Source organism: Euwallacea fornicatus, chromosome 4, assembly GCF_040115645.1.
Source record: "Euwallacea fornicatus isolate EFF26 chromosome 4, ASM4011564v1, whole genome shotgun sequence".
In the NCBI taxonomy this organism is placed as follows: domain Eukaryota; kingdom Metazoa; phylum Arthropoda; class Insecta; order Coleoptera; family Curculionidae; genus Euwallacea; species Euwallacea fornicatus.
The window spans coordinates 1270027-1285612 of record NC_089544.1 but is presented as its reverse complement, the minus strand read 5'-3'; the positions used below and the strand labels follow the sequence as shown (position 1 = coordinate 1285612).

General features: G+C 37.4%; 3 protein-coding genes across 9 annotated transcripts; 1 reads left to right on the top strand and 2 right to left on the bottom strand.

Moving 5' to 3' along the window:
* The first annotated feature begins 1146 nt into the window (after window positions 1-1146).
* On the top strand, window positions 1147-15583 carry LOC136350840 (neuroendocrine convertase 1-like). Of its 6 annotated transcripts, none has more exons than XM_066302931.1 (13): window positions 1147-1252; window positions 1333-1480; window positions 10985-11098; window positions 11161-11439; window positions 11624-11770; window positions 11823-11985; window positions 12037-12212; window positions 12550-12762; window positions 12989-13089; window positions 13141-13356; window positions 13532-13701; window positions 13759-13892; window positions 13943-15583. In XM_066302931.1, the coding sequence occupies exons 1-13, from the start codon at window positions 1245-1247 to the stop codon at window positions 14144-14146; spliced, it is 2073 nt and encodes a 690-aa protein (XP_066159028.1). In that variant the 5' UTR covers window positions 1147-1244; the 3' UTR covers window positions 14147-15583. The 6 variants fall into 6 exon arrangements, with proteins under 6 accessions (XP_066159028.1, XP_066159033.1, XP_066159032.1 ...); XM_066302936.1 differs by lacking the exons at window positions 1147-1252; window positions 1333-1480 and adding exons at window positions 9528-10148; window positions 10229-10479 and having other exon boundaries at window positions 10658-11098; XM_066302935.1 differs by lacking the exons at window positions 1147-1252; window positions 1333-1480 and adding exons at window positions 9528-10479; window positions 10658-10783.
* LOC136350841 (odorant receptor 94b-like) lies at window positions 2267-13184 on the bottom strand. 2 transcript variants are annotated; one of them, XM_066302939.1, is made up of 8 exons: window positions 13120-13184; window positions 3934-4180; window positions 3530-3817; window positions 3254-3467; window positions 3103-3202; window positions 2939-3043; window positions 2700-2855; window positions 2267-2407 (listed from the first exon to the last, which is right to left on the bottom strand). In XM_066302939.1, exons 1-8 carry the CDS (start codon window positions 13132-13134, stop codon window positions 2351-2353), a joined length of 1182 nt encoding a protein of 393 aa, XP_066159036.1. In that variant the 5' UTR covers window positions 13135-13184; the 3' UTR covers window positions 2267-2350. The 2 variants fall into 2 exon arrangements, with proteins under 2 accessions (XP_066159036.1, XP_066159035.1); XM_066302938.1 differs by lacking the exon at window positions 13120-13184 and adding an exon at window positions 8574-9027.
* On the bottom strand, window positions 5542-6857 carry LOC136350842 (RNA-binding protein squid-like). Its single transcript, XM_066302940.1, has one exon. The coding sequence runs from the start codon at window positions 6751-6753 to the stop codon at window positions 5893-5895; it is 861 nt and encodes a 286-aa protein (XP_066159037.1). The 5' UTR covers window positions 6754-6857; the 3' UTR covers window positions 5542-5892.
* Window positions 15584-15586: the final 3 nt, after the last annotated feature.

The following is a 15586-nucleotide window of genomic DNA, read 5'->3' as shown; positions in this document are numbered from 1 at the left end:
GTTCTAAGAAAACAAATGTAGGAGAGACTGATTCGTATTAGTGGAATCAGGAAGCGTTGGTGGCAATTGTTGAAGCGATGTTGCTATTTCTAATTTTTGAGGAGTGAGCTTTCCAAAAAGACCCTTTTTAGTCTTTTTGAACGAAGAAATGGACTAGAGGCGAAGAGAGGAGGGTTAGAAAAATTACTGTATCATCGTGGTCTCAAGAATCTACCAACTGACGTGAAAGACCATGTCGTCGAATTGTTTAACAGAAAAATATTATAAAAATATATAAAACTCAGATTTTCCTATACTTCCAACAACTCTTACAATATGGCAACACTGAAAAAAGCAATCATCCATATGAATACTTTTTAAGCGCTTCTGAGCACTAGTTTTCAAGTTTGAGCACTTTACCAAATAATAACAGAAAAATGAGCAAATCGACATTAAATTTTATGAGACGTCGATTCGAGTTTCTTAGTATGACATAAAAGATAATTCAAGTTTATACGAACAAGAAAAGTTTATGTGAACTGTAAAGCTATGTTATGAAATACAGGGGTAACAAATATGTATATTTTTTGCTTATACCTCCTAACATTTGCAACACATGTTCCTGATTTTCTCACGCTCGCAAGAATCTACAATATTGCCGGGCTAAGGAACATCTACCCCAAATTTTTTTCTAACACCACACTGACCGTTCGATTTTCAGTCCCGTTTCGATTTAGATATTTTTTTTCCCTCGAAATTTTGTCTTAATTGGGAGATTCAGTAGAAAAAAAATCAAATAAATGGAAACAGTTCATATATGTGAATCTCACACGAACTTGGCGCCACCGTGGTAGGCGTGTCAGGGGCAAGCGCCTACAGTACTGCCATCATCAATTAATTCGGTTTTTGGTACCTCAATTACCAAAATAAAATAAATTAGTAAATAAAACGTAATAAAATGGATGAAATTAAATTTAACTGAATTTTAGTTAGTTTCATAAGACAATTAAATAATCACAAAATTAACCTGCATTGGAACGATGTTCCCAAAAACCAATAACAATACCGTTATCCATCGGTATTGGAAAAACCAATGCACAACGTTTCAGCATTCACTCGTTTTCGCCACCGTTCAGATATTTCCAGCAGTTCTTCCTTTTCCGGCAATCGGTTAATAGACACTCCAGAGATTTAAGTTATTTTAACAAAAATAAAAATTTTCAAATTTTTTTTCAAGGTGATTAATTCTGAAATAATCCTTCGCGATGATAAAGTAAGTTGTTGCTTCTGACCAATCAAAATACGTCTAAAATTTGATGTTGCGGGGCCTATTAATAGTTAATAATCTTTCAGTATGATCTATGCACAATGTCAAATAGTTTCGATAATGATTTTACTGTTAACAATCGCAAGTGCCAAAGAACTGGTGATTCGTATTGAAGGTGGACCTCTGGTTGCTGAGCTTCTTGCAGTTGAAACTGGATATGTGTATAAAGGACCGGTAAGTTGAATGTTGCAATTTAAATAAAGTTGAATAGACAACGAAAAAATTAATAATCGATCATTAAGAATTTATTAAAAAATGATATGATAAAATTACTGTGGGTTTATGTATTCGTATTATCTTAGATTACCCGATATACCAACCAACGTTTTACCAAGACCTTCCCACGCTTTCCCACTGAAGAAAATCCCATTAAACCCTCATAAAAAAAAAATTAAATTTCCGAAATAATTCCATTCAAATCAAAAAATCACTCTCACAACTCCAGTTCTGTTTCATTAATTTCTTTTATATCGATCATTTTATGGCACACTCAGGAGCTGGTACCATAGGCGTATTAGCACAGAAATTCCAAAGCATATATGCATTGGGTTCATTAATGGATAATATGGAAAGGGAAACACGTTCCACTAACGTACTATATTCCGTGCCATATGGCCCGCTATTTACAGAGGTTTTATCTAGGAATTAAGGTGGAAAGTAATTTGCGAAAAATGTTATTGACGTCAACTAGTAATAATACGGGAAATGGGAAAATCGGTCTGGAAAATTAATTACCACGATTAATATTAATTGATTTGCACCAACCGTTATTCGTTGTAGTAACATAGACAGTGATGAGTTAACCGATTTTTTTCCTGTACTTTTGAGTGATTCGAAAAACTTTAACGATTTTTCTGATCCACCCGGTATATCGCGTCTAATCGTTCTTATTACACAACTAGCATTTCAATTGACGCATTCCAGGGTACTAAAAAGAGATCGATAAATGGCCCAAAAACGAAAGGCATGAAATTTGTTTATTATCTGTGCTCATACAATTACTCATAGCTATAATAATTGATTAAACGTGTGTCGATGTACCCATTAAATCTGCCCAGCTCTCTGGAATAACGTAAAATACGAAAAAGAACCCCTTAGTACCTGAAAGTAACATAAATACTGTAAAAATGTAACTGATAACAGTTAGTAGTTACTCGATCATTGAGGATAGCGTGCGAAAGCTTCCATATAGCAAAGTACAATGTTAACCAACAGTGAAGTAAATGGATGAACGTTGTGTATCGATCAGTAAAAATCTCTACTGATCGACCAGAAAGGTGGCGATAATTCATGGAAGGATTGGAGACTCTGACTGTGTCCATGTTTCAATCGAATTTTTTGACAAAATTGTGCCCTAGATCCTGGTACAAATTAAAAAGGTTATTTCGCTTACCGCCAGTAGCGTTGAAAGGGACAAAGGCGTGAATTTCCCAATGGAAACATAAAGAGGTCTCTCCATTCTCTTCATTGACATTAACATTGCTTGTTTAAATCGTCGGCTGCAGCCTAACCAGTCACTTTTATAGATCGCCGTTGGTAATTCTGAGCTCTGAAGCATACAAATAATGTGAAAATGTTGTAATGACCCACTCGAGATGATAAATCAAACTCTTCGTCATATCTCAGATTTACCGCGTGTGTTATCTTGTTTCCAAACCAGCAATATATGAAAATTTGCGATAATATTGCTGAAAAGTATTGCAGTTGGGAAAAGAAGTTAGGTGAGCTTACAGGCACCTGAAAACGATATCAAAGTTCACAAAATATAGCAAATACCATGTTGGTGCAACACTGACCGTTGCTGCAGCGAAGAGACAGGATGCTGATATCAGCAGTGATGCAGTGACTTGGAATAAAGTAATGAAAGAGAAAAGACTTTCTATATCTTGACGCACTCTAAAACGAAAATTGCATGTGATTTGTAATGTGAACGCTATTGCTATTTACCCAATTAATAAGCAAAGATGTTTCGTACAATGGACAAGTTCACTATACATTTCCTGCTCGAACTCTTTATGGTCAGCATCACGAAACAAACGAATATTTAGATCCATTTTCATCTTCCTTAAGCACCGTTTCCGTATAGTAATGAAAGCTTTGCTAAGAATATTTAATTGAATAGCCAATACGTGCAAAAACAGGACAAATATCATATCAAGAACTAAAAAAGTTTAGTTTAGCAATTGCTCAAAACGAAAAATAAAGAGTTAAACTCGTATATACGTGCAATGTAAAATGCGCAAATGTCTAAGTTTATGTCCATGTAAATTAGAGCATAATGGCATTTCCTCGGAGTACTAGTGTTAAATGGATAATAGAAGTTGTAAGGAATAAAAGATTGGCAGGAGACATTTCCCGAGAAGGTTCCTGATGAGGAGTTTTTGTTCACCATTATGGCTGCAGTGAAGTGGCCTAAGATTCCGACAATAACATACACTGCAAATATGAACATTGAGACAAACTTTATAAAAAGCGTTTCTTTGTGCATTTTCTTGCCAGGCTGAAAATCATCTGAAAGTCAAATTGAAAAAATATTAAATAGCTAAAATTAAGTTGCATTTATTAAATGAAATAAATGAAAGCTAAAAATAAAATTTTCTATTTTTTTTAAATAAAATTAATATTACCTATAGAGACATATTCGAAATGTTTATTCTGAAGTTTTGCTTTTATCTTTGCTACTTGTTCCTTTCGATAAATGAGCATCCATAGTTTGACCATACAGATAACGTGAGTGAACATCATAGCAATTTGACTCAAAAAAGTAGGAACATCCTCCAAGGCCCTTCGAAAGGCGATTAATTCGAAAATTATGAAAATCATGCAGTTTGCTATCAGGGTGTAGTTGTAGATAGAATAAACTGCTCTCAGGACCTAAAAACGCAATATTATTGGATTCCCTAAAGTAGTAAGAATGAACTTTGGGAATCGTTTAGTGAATGAAATGACGTAGCAAGCAAATTATGTTAATTGCAGCATATGATTTTGCTTAAGTTTACGCCAAAGAGGTTTGTAATTGACTTTCGTGCATGAAAACCACGGAAAATAAAAGAAAATGTTGAAGGATGTGCCTTTTCAGTATTTTTTTCTGCAGGGGGGGATAACGCTTCGCAACCAGTACGAGTGGTAAAGAATTCTTTATCGCACGCGAGTACCGAAAATAGCGTAGCGTGCAACTAGTACTGAAATCGGCACTTTCCGCGCGAGTAAAACAGATTGTTGAGTCGAGGATATTCAAACTTTACCGTGTAACTCACCTTTCCATCTTTTGGGAGGGTAAAACTATAACGTTTCCGAAACTGAAGCGACAAAAAATCGAAAACTAAAATGGCGTGCCGTCGACAAAGAAGTTTCTCCTCTTCTTTAGATCGGCACGGTAATCACAAAGGACGCCACTAGTTTGAAATCAATTAACATTTTTTTAGGAAAAAGTTTAAAATGTTAGGTTTTTCGCGGTATATTATTTGTTCGAAAGGTAAAATAAAATGCTAGTGATAAAAGCAAATTAACCCAGTGTAAATATAATTTAAAAAATAATAAATTTTTCGGCTCGGAAACGTACCATTACTCAATTTAATATTTGGTCTCAATATAATCTCATGAGAATCACATACAAATTATTATAAATAAAAACTATAAATTGAGCATGCGAACCATTGTCCAACACCCGCGAATAATTTGGCCGTGGGGAATAATCAATGCGAAATCTCGCCAAAATAAAGAGTGGAATAACCTTTCCTCAATCTTGATGACGCCAATGCCGCCATTTTGTTGTCCTCGGAGTAGCGCGTGTTAAGTTTTAATCGTCAATTTAAGATTTAAACTTGACTTATAAAATTGTAACAATTTTGTTATCGCAGGAAATAAATAAATTTAACTCCACAATAAAAACATCGTGAATCCACAGCAATTTTAGGTTACTGAACACCGGTCGGGATTTGGCGGTAAAACGAACGAAACATTTTTTGATTTTATAAATCAATAAAACACCACCTTACCATGTTTATTCTACAAATTTATTTAAAAAATATTCTCACCCATGGTAGCAAAATAAGCGCTACTAATACTCATTTGTGCCCTTAGTAGAAAATCCTTTTCTACAGTTTTTCATTTTTATATAATTTTTCTATTTTTTTGGTGTTTTTTCAATTTATATAAAAAAGGTTTGTTTCAATAAATATCAGAGGTAGATTTTTACATAATTATGTAAATGCCTTTGTAAAAAAAGAGAAGAGTTGTAGAGAGATTATTTATTCGTTATTGTTATCATTATAATGGAAATAAGATAATTTTAAAGTTTAAATTTGAGAACTATATTACCTTTAGGACTCTGAATAAGTCAGGACCATAACTGAAATAAAAACACAAGAACTTTTACAAAAATATCCTTAATGCGTTTAAACAAGTTATTGTTGGAGAAACAATACAAAAAGAAGTGCATTCAAAGATCAATTTCGATGTCCGAATGAACTTCTAGGCAATGGAAGATACGACGCGCTTCACTGTTTCAGTTTTTTTTTATGAACACAACATGCTCAATGCACGAACTTTCACACATTTACCCCTAAAACTATCATATACACTGGTTAGTAAGGCTGATGCCTCTGGCCTCCTCGGCCTCCACCTCCTCCACGGCCTCCTCGGCCACCACCACGACCACCCCCATAGCCACCTCCACTTTGTCCATAACTGGATTCCATTCCGTAACCACCGCCATATCCTCCGCCACCACCATAGTAATCGTAGCTGCCACCACCGCCGCCGCCGCCTCCATAACCGTTATCATAGCCTCCCCCATAACTGTAGTCATTCCAGCCACCAGGGCCTCCCCATCCACCACCCCATCCGCCTCCTCGTCCACCACGTCCTCCTCGGCCACCTGCCCAGCCACCACGTCCTCCCATCATGTTGTTTGGTTGAGTGGCCGCCTTCTTAACATCTACTTGTTTGTCTTTGATGGTTTGCTTGGGCTTTTTGAGCAGCTCCTTCACAATGGCATCATTCTCGAAGGTGATGAAACAGAAGCCTTTTCTTTGATTTTTCGTTTTATCAAAGGGCATCTCCACTTGGGTAATATTGCCAAATTGGGAAAAGTAGTTCTTGATATCATCGTCCGTCAAATCAGAAGTGATGCCTCCGACGAAAATTTTCCCTGGCTTTGCTTTGGCCTTTTTGGCATCAACAGTTTTGCCATTGATTACATGCTCTTTTTGCGACAGCACTTGATCAACGACGTCGGCAGTGCCGAAAGTAACGAAAGCAAATCCTTTGGACTTACCCGTTTGGGGGTTCACTTTGATAGTCACGTTTTGGATGGCGCCGAACTGGCCGAAGTAGTCCTGCAACTCCTTTTCCGTCGTTTCTAGGGTAAGGCCACCAACAAACAACTTCTTCTCTTCTTCCAGACCCGATTTGCCGCCCCCAGAACCGTTTTGTGTAGTCTCCATTGTATTTTCCAGCCAAATATGACTTGAAAAACTAAAAGAACACAGAACAAATTTCGCAAAGCTTGCGGGGCCACAGTCAAATGGCCGCCCGGTAGTGTGAGACAGAACCAAGCCGGCTTGGGTTTTCTCTCTTTGTCGCCGGCGTTGCACGTAGCGCGGCAATTTTGAATCGTTGTGCTGAGGATCACAATTCTATCAAAAAAAGAACCCGAATTGTTAAATCTCAAGTGTTTTAGGCACTATTTGTAGAGGTTGTGGCACCTCAATTTGAATGCTTTCAAAACATTTGTTAAATTCGACCGATTTTTTGGGAAATTCGTCTGAAAACGGAATTGATCGGTCGATGTGTAAAAACAGAAAACTGTAATTCCCGGTAAAAGAGGCGGGGCGATTAGAGACATTGAGATAGCGAAGCGGCAACACGTGAGCTTTCCAAGAAAGATCGATAGATCAACAGGGCCGGAATACATGGATTGTTGCTTACTCATTTTAATACAATATCTATAAGCATATAATATACATTTAATTAAATATAATTGATTTTAGGGTTTAAGCGACGGGCTAGTTTTGTGCAGTTTTTTAGAATTGGTGTTAAGAAGAACGACGTAAAAAAGTGCCCAATACGATTTTATCTTCAAAATCACTTTCAACTTGCTTTAGAAACTACAAGGCAAAGTTGAAAATGCATTGTTTCACTTTTTTCCACTTTTCAGGAAAAGAGTAAAGCTTAAAGCCAGTATTAAACCAGATATTAGTTCTTATTAAATTTTCAAAAAATCGTTCCATTTAACTGACTCTTCATAAAACACTGTTTTCGAAAATGAAAAAGAAAAAAACGAGAGGCTTTAATGACGAGACATCCTGTATTGCTGTTTGAACTTCAGTGCACTGCATAGGTTTCCTGGTTTGTACGTTACGATGTCGTATGAAACAATGGGGGCCGTACGTTGAATCATAACGGGTCGCACGTGCGCTAGTGTGGGGGATATGCAACTATTTTTAGGGTTGGCTCGTGCCGAAAACCGTCATGTATGATACAGAAAAATATAGCTCGTTATTTTTATGCGATCCTGATAAAAGGCGTCCCGGTTTGGAGAGCGCTGCTGCATCGACATTGGCATCGTCACGACGCCAAAGTTCGCGGACAAAATTTCAATTTCAAATTTCTTTGAATTTTCGAAAAATTCCGTTTTTTAGTGTGCTCATTTCACAACACACGTCTATTTAAGACGAAAACTTTCACCGCTTTAATATCCACGTTGATTACGGCGAGACAATTTCTAAATGGACGTCCCGACGCTAGGCGTCGCATTAATTTTCCTTCTCCTGCATGAAAAGGCTACGTATATTTCATATTGATCTATTTTAGACGCCTGCTTCAATTTTCTCCATTCTCCATTTCCCTTTCTGTTAACTTCTGTCCTCCTACTCCTATTTGGCGGTTTTCGCGGCGTGAAACTGACCGACGGCGACGCCTGGAGACGCGGCGATCGTCGTGCAAATAAGACGCCGATCCACATCGGGAAGCCATGTCCTCTCTGACCACGGGCGTCTAATCACGTCACAGCGCAGAAATAATCGTCAGTGATTTGATTCGTTTCCCGCTTTATAGGGGAGGTTCCATAAATACTGGTGGTAATTGACTTAAAGTTCATGTTTTACTGTAGTATTCCTTTAATTTAATTAAATTTAATTATTAATATTAAAAGTAAAAAAATATTTATTAATCCTTATCTGTATTAATTACATTTTGTTATGTATGAAACAGTAATATGTTTTTTAAATACACATAATTACTTCAATTATTACCTTCTACTCACCCAATGCACATCTTTACTAAGCGTTGCTAATCCGCAAAAAAAAATGAGCCTATCAACAGAGGAAAAGATCTCCTTAGGATAACCAGTTTCCTCAACATTACACATATTTTTCAATTCGGCCCTTTCCCACACAATTTCGTTTTTCTAAAATACTGAAAAAAATCTTGAAGCTTAAGTTCGAAGTCAGTACCAAACAGAGATTGCATGACTTCTGAATCTTCTCAAGAAAGTTTCGACCAAGACGGTAATTATTCACAACTGCTCGGACCATTACGAAATTTCTTATTCAAATTGCACTGAATTATATTTCCATTATTTGCCTAATCTGGATAAATTGGTAAGTAGATAAAAATACGTTTTAACAATCGATTTCATTTAATTCGATAAGTGATTTGTCCGTAAAATTACGATACCTACAAGAAAGTATGTTGGAGAGTGATTGGTACTGATGGAGAGATTAATGGACATCCAGATTAAGCGTTTTCAGTTTACAATATAAAAAACTGCCAAGTTAGTGGAAAAATGAGTGTGGTGAGCTCAAGTTTTCGCAAAGCTGAAATAAAAAATTATTCTGTAGATAACGAATTTTTGAATAACGAAAGACCTTTTGTAAAATTTCCAACGGGACGCCATATTTTCATTATAATTTCTTTAATTTTTTCTTTCGTTTTTTTTTATCTCTATCAAATTTACGGGCACTTATAGTCGCTTCGTTATTATATAGATGCTCAAATTTAAATTCACGCGCGAAAGATGTGTTGTATTGTTAAGCACTCTCACTTAACAATACAATTTTTTGTACATCCTTTATAAATTTTACGAGTGTAAAGACCTCAAATAAATTGAAAATTAAAACCAAGTAAAATTAAACTTTCCAGATGAATATTTTAATTTTGAATTCCGCCCTACTGGGAATGTTAATATAATATTAATTTCTTAAAATATCCTCATCTTTGTTAGGGCGTTAAGTAAAGAAATCTGAAGCAATTGATGCAGCAATTATTATAATAAAAAAACTCGATAGACGATTCATTTAAAATGATAGAAACATGACCTCTTTTAAGGTGCAATTAAATACAAGTAAATAATTCATCCCGCAAGGATGATGAGGGCACCGCTCATAGTTGCCGTGTCCTTATCGGATCGTTTCAACTTAGTTTCCCCAACCTAAAATGTTCAGGTGACCCCCAAATAGCCCCTACTATAGTAAGTACCCCCGTAGGTCCAAAGGCCAAAATAACTTGGCCGCTTTTCACCGCGGGCTTCTCCAACCATTTTCTCCACTTTTCCCGATAGGTTTCCCCCCAACATTCGGGCATTTCCCCAAGTTTCACTTCGGTGAAAATCGACGCTTTTTACCAGGAGCACAGAAACACTGCCGGATAAAATGGCGTGTGGATTGGCACGCGTCTAACACCCTCTATAAATAGACCATCCCGAATGTGTTTACACCATTACGTATGTGCAATGGTTTTTGCCGATAATAAATAATCCCTATTAATGAAGCGAAAAGAGAAATGAGAGCCACACAAATGTGAAAGAGAAAGACGGAAATTTGTTACGCATCAAAGAAGGGTAAGGTGCGATATACGTATGTGTAGGGGGTGCGATATGGGCATAGGGCATGCGGCACGTGTGAGAAAGAAGCGTTTCAGCCAGATGTTCGCCTGTATTCACTTCCTGGAGCAGACAGAAGAAAAGGTTTAATGCGGTTAATGACGTTAAAATTGTGAAAATAATATGACGCAATCACATTGTGGCGCCTATTCGATGGGTTTAGATGGGGATAGGCAACACAATAACAGATAGATGGAACCTGACGACGCATTTTCATGTCTAATTTTCACAGGAAAACTCATTAGTTTTGGTTCTGGGCCCGTTAAAAAAACATATCCAATTATACCGGGTGAGTCGAAAATATCATACAGTGGTAGAATTTAATTTTTTAAAGAAGATCACTTAACGGACGCATACATTTTTACTCACCCTGCATATTTCGAAATAGTGTTTAAATAAATTTAAGTGCTTGTTATCGCCGTAAAAACTATTGATTAAATCAATTGTCTACATTATAAAAGTTTCAGTGTCCAGGGAAAAAAATGTAAACTCGGCAATAACCCTTGTATTACCGTTCATTTGATGGGGCGCAATTACATCACAAAACTCCAAGGATTACCACAATCTTTTTCAAGTTTTTTTAGATATATTCGGTAAGCTAAGCCGTTCTCAAATATTTTTACCAATCCTGTATAATCCGTAGTCATATATATATTTTAATTCGGTTAACTCCATTAAAATGCTGATTCAGTCAGCAATTCATTTCCGTTGAGTGCTATGCATGATTAAAACTCTCCACCTTCTGATGGAGCTTGTCTCTGAGCCAACTACCTCAATTGCTATACAATTTCCAGGTTTTCGGCTTTGAAAACACCTACGTGCTGATCCCGACAGAAAATCCAGAACACCTTCTTCCCAACGAACAGAAACGAGGGCATGTCAGCAGAAGTTTATCTGAAGATATCAGAGTAAGTACCAACAGCATTTTAGGGTACCAACCAACCTACATCATTTTCGGTTAACGATGCAGGTACTATGGGCCGAAGAACAAAATTGGAAACAACGTCAGAAAAGAGACTTCATGCCATTAGATCCTGCTGATATTCCATTAAGCAGAGTGAAACGAGTTGATATTGGAAATGAGTTTATTGAAGGAACGTCTGAAGAACCAATTCGATTTCAAACAACGATGATTAAAAACAAAAAAAACCAAACCGTGAGTCAACTCGTAACCAGGAAAAAGCGCTATGTCTCGTTAGAAATGGATCAGACCTTTAACGACGAATTATGGAGTCAGCAGTGGTACCTTGTGAGTACCTGTTACCACCTAATAAGAAATTTTAAGAACCAGACCCTTATGTTGTCATGGCCTGACCAAGCGACTAGTTGGCAATTGGCGCACTTTGAACTACTAGGTGTTCGGAATAATAAATTTTGTCTTATATATATATATATTCACGTTAATTTATTAGAGACTTTTCAATCTCATATAGAAAGACACAAGAACAAGACTAGACCTTCCCAAATTAGATCTCAACGTCCTACCAGTTTACAGGGCGGGGATTTCTGGAAAAGGAGTGAGGATTACGGTTTTAGACGACGGCATTGAATACACCCATGAAGATCTGAGTCCTAACTATGTAAGGCACGAAGTTTCGGATTTAATATTTGTTTGACTAATCCGATCTTAAGGATCCTGAAATAAGTTACAACTGCAACGATGAAACCCACGACCCATTGCCGCGGTACGAGGTAACCAAATCAAACAGTCATGGTACGAGATGTGCGGGAGAAGTGGCTATGGTGGCAAACAACAAAAAATGTGGAGTTGGAATAGCTTTTAATGCTCGAATAGGTATTATATGGATTAGTCAATAGACCTGGGTGAAAATAGTTGAATTTTTAGGGGCTGTAAAGATGTTAGACGGTCTAGTCACAGATCGAATCGAGGGAACTGCCCTGGGATACGCTCAAGATTTGGTGGATATTTACAGTGCTTCCTGGGGCCCTAACGACGATGGAAAAACTGTAGATGGACCAGGCAGATTGGCGAGAGAAGCTATAGAAAAGGGAATTAGACAGGTATGGAAAACAGGTTTGAGCAATGACGTAGAAGGAGTGGACGTAGCACAAAGAACGCCGCTAAGTATTAGTGTCCCTGAAGTGACATTTGTTGTCAGAGACATGCGTCGACGCAACCAATCATATAGAACGCAACAAGTTATAACATCATGACCAGGAAACTTCATTTTCTCCGATTTCACCTCCATGGATTAATGCTCAATTTACCAAAAGGGGGAATAAAACTATAAAAAAGAATGCTACATCTAGTTCTTCTAGATCATAGAGTTTAAGTAATTCGTGACCACCAACCCGTTGATTATCCCATCAATATTCTTATACAATTTTGTCTGCAAAGGGAAGAGGAGGCAAAGGGTCTATCTATGTTTGGGCATCGGGGAATGGAGGAAGTCGTGGCGACAATTGCAACTGCGATGGTTACCTTGCCAGTCCGCACACAATTTCCATAGGAAGTGCCTCCCAAAAGGGATCATTTCCCTGGTATGGAGAGGCTTGCGCATCGACGTTAGCCGTAACTTACAGCAGCGGAGCTTACAAAGATCAAATGATTGTAAGTAAATTAAAGGCATTAAATATCTCAAAACTAGCTAAATAAACTGTTCGCGAAAAAGATTAATGTCGTAAAATAGTTCGTTATTTTTAAGTGTCTGGGACATGCCTTAGCGGAAATTCAGAAATTAAATAGATTTTCAAAAGCTGCTTCTTTTAAAACCAGAACCGGGGATTTATAAGGCAATAAACTGAGTGAAAATTTCATTAATTTTTTAAACCATCAGGCGACTACGGACTTAAACAACCAGTGCACGATCAAACACACAGGAACTTCCGCATCTGCCCCTCTAGCCGCGGGTATAATTGCCTTAGCTCTGGAAGTGAAGTACGGCCCATATTAATAACTCCCACTTACCTTAACCTGATACATTTCCAGCCCGTCTCTGACTTGGCGCGATGTCCAGCATCTTATAGTCTGGACCTCAGAACTGGCACCAGTAGCCGACAATCCAGGCTGGCAAAAAAACGCCGCCGGCCTGTGGTTTAGCACCAAATTTGGGTTCGGTTTAATGAACGCTTTTGGACTTGTTTCGGCTGCCGCCAACTGGACCACTGTGCCTGCTGATAAAAAATGTGAAATCCACTTTAATAAGTAGGTACTTGCTGCTCCCAGATCTAAGAAATCTGAAATTTTAACGCCCTGTATGTCAATAAAGGAACTGTTCGAGAGCGTTTGTTTATGATAACCTGGTGGTGTTTGAAATAACGATTTATCCAATTCGCAATTTTGCCATCAAAATATTGCCAATCGATAATATTTCTTTCAGGGTTAACAATGCCACGTTTTCGTACGGGAATCCCCTGAAATTATTCGTGGCGACCTCCGGTTGTCAGGGCAGTGACGACGAAGTTGTTTTTCTCGAGCACGTAGAAGTGAAAACCACCATAAACTATACAATCCGAGGATCTTTGGAGATCCACTTGACCTCCCCGGCAGGTACCCGTTACAGCAGGTTTTTCAATAAAACCTTAATTCCTCCATTACGGTCAACAGGGTCGATGGTACAACTACTGGCGCCTAGAAAATTCGACAAAAGCCCGAAGGGTTTCGTGAACTGGAGCTTTATGTCTGTCATGACCTGGGGAGAATTGGCCAGCGGTTTGTGGACGCTGATTATTTCTGATAACGTAATGAACAGATCATTTTGAAATAGTTCATGGAAAAGTGTTTATTGCAGGTTGGTCCGGAGGGTAACAGCGGTCATTTAGGAGAGACCCGCTTAATTTTACGAGGCACCAAAGACCCACCCACGCATATGTTTGGCGGTCCGAGGAACTACAATGAAGACTACAATAGAATACACAATCGAGTAGGGGATGCTAGGATAACGAACAGCCCTAAAATGGCGATCAACTTTGATTATGAAAATTATTTAAAATAGGGGATATAGAGTGTTCATGAATTTCGTCTTTTATTTTATTTGGGAATAATGCCGATAAGTACAGGGTGTTGGAACTCGACTTAAAATTAACTGAAAACAGAATTTACTCTTCTCCGAGGCTCGAACGAACACCCTGTTAATACTTCGATGACAAATCTGTCACCGTATTCAAAATCTGCGCCAATGGAGTGGACAAAACAATAAACAGTACGCTAAAATGAGAGATAAATATCAGAAATTGCCAAAAAGTCTATGGAAACAGAGCAATAACGTTTCAGTTGTCAGTATTAATGGCGTGTCCGCGATTCGTCCTGGAAAAATACCGAATTTCGAGTGAAAATGTAAATAAAAGGTAAAAGAATTTGTGTGGAAGTTGCAGGTCAATTTCATAGAAACATACTGAACATCGTACGAAATTGTCCGGAGCTGCAAACAGTTCAAAATCGCACCTTTACAATTCATTTTAGTTTGACGATACCGGGGAAGTCCCGTCGTTTATGTTCGGTTGTCCGAAGTGGCACGATGAGCAAATAGCAAAAAGGCCTTTTTTAGTATTCGGCGATATAATTTAATACTTATTATCGTTCCCTATTTTCTGTTCTAACTAAATGAGAGTGGTACCTATATTTGGTTGCTTTTACAATTTGCGACTGTTTGCATGGTCTACGCTATAGGTTGGTTAAAGTCGGGTCACACACAATTTTCAGTTAGTTTTAACTCAGAATTGTTTGCAATTCCACCTTTACTTATGTGTGGAGTGTTATTCTCAAATAAAAAAAAATGTTCAATCCGCTTTTAAACGTCGGGAATATATTTATATTAATGCATAATTTTGTTGTATAGGGAGTGCACATTTCAATGTTTATACGCATTGCGAACCTCAGTGCTCGTAGTATAGAAAGAGAAATCTATTAGTAACACGGAAGCCAGTGGCAAAGTATAATTTTTCATACGTCCTTCATAGAACACAGAACTTTTTTCGTCCATTCAAGGAAAAAGCAGCACTTTTGCTCATAAGGAAGGAAAGTATTTTAATAAATTTATTTCAACTTGTATAATTTAAAGCTCTATTGTCTAAATACAGGGTGTAAAACTTAAAGATTATTTTTGTTGATAGATCTTACACTTTTTAGTTAGCTAAATTTAAAGCGGATGCCAAGCTTGATAGAGTACATAATAAGATTTTAAATCATATAATGCGGGTATTCAAGGTATCGAATCAGCCGTGTATTTCACTCATTACCTATGTTTGAATATTTGTAAACTAGGTTAAATCTTGACAATTTCACATTAGAAATCCGAGGTCAGATGTGCAGGTGTACTATTAACTATAAGACACTCTGTATAAACTTTGACATTTGCTCACTCTGTGGGAGTAAAGTCTGTTTCCAACAAAAAAATATATTGTAAAATATACATATTATATTTTGAAAGCAACTT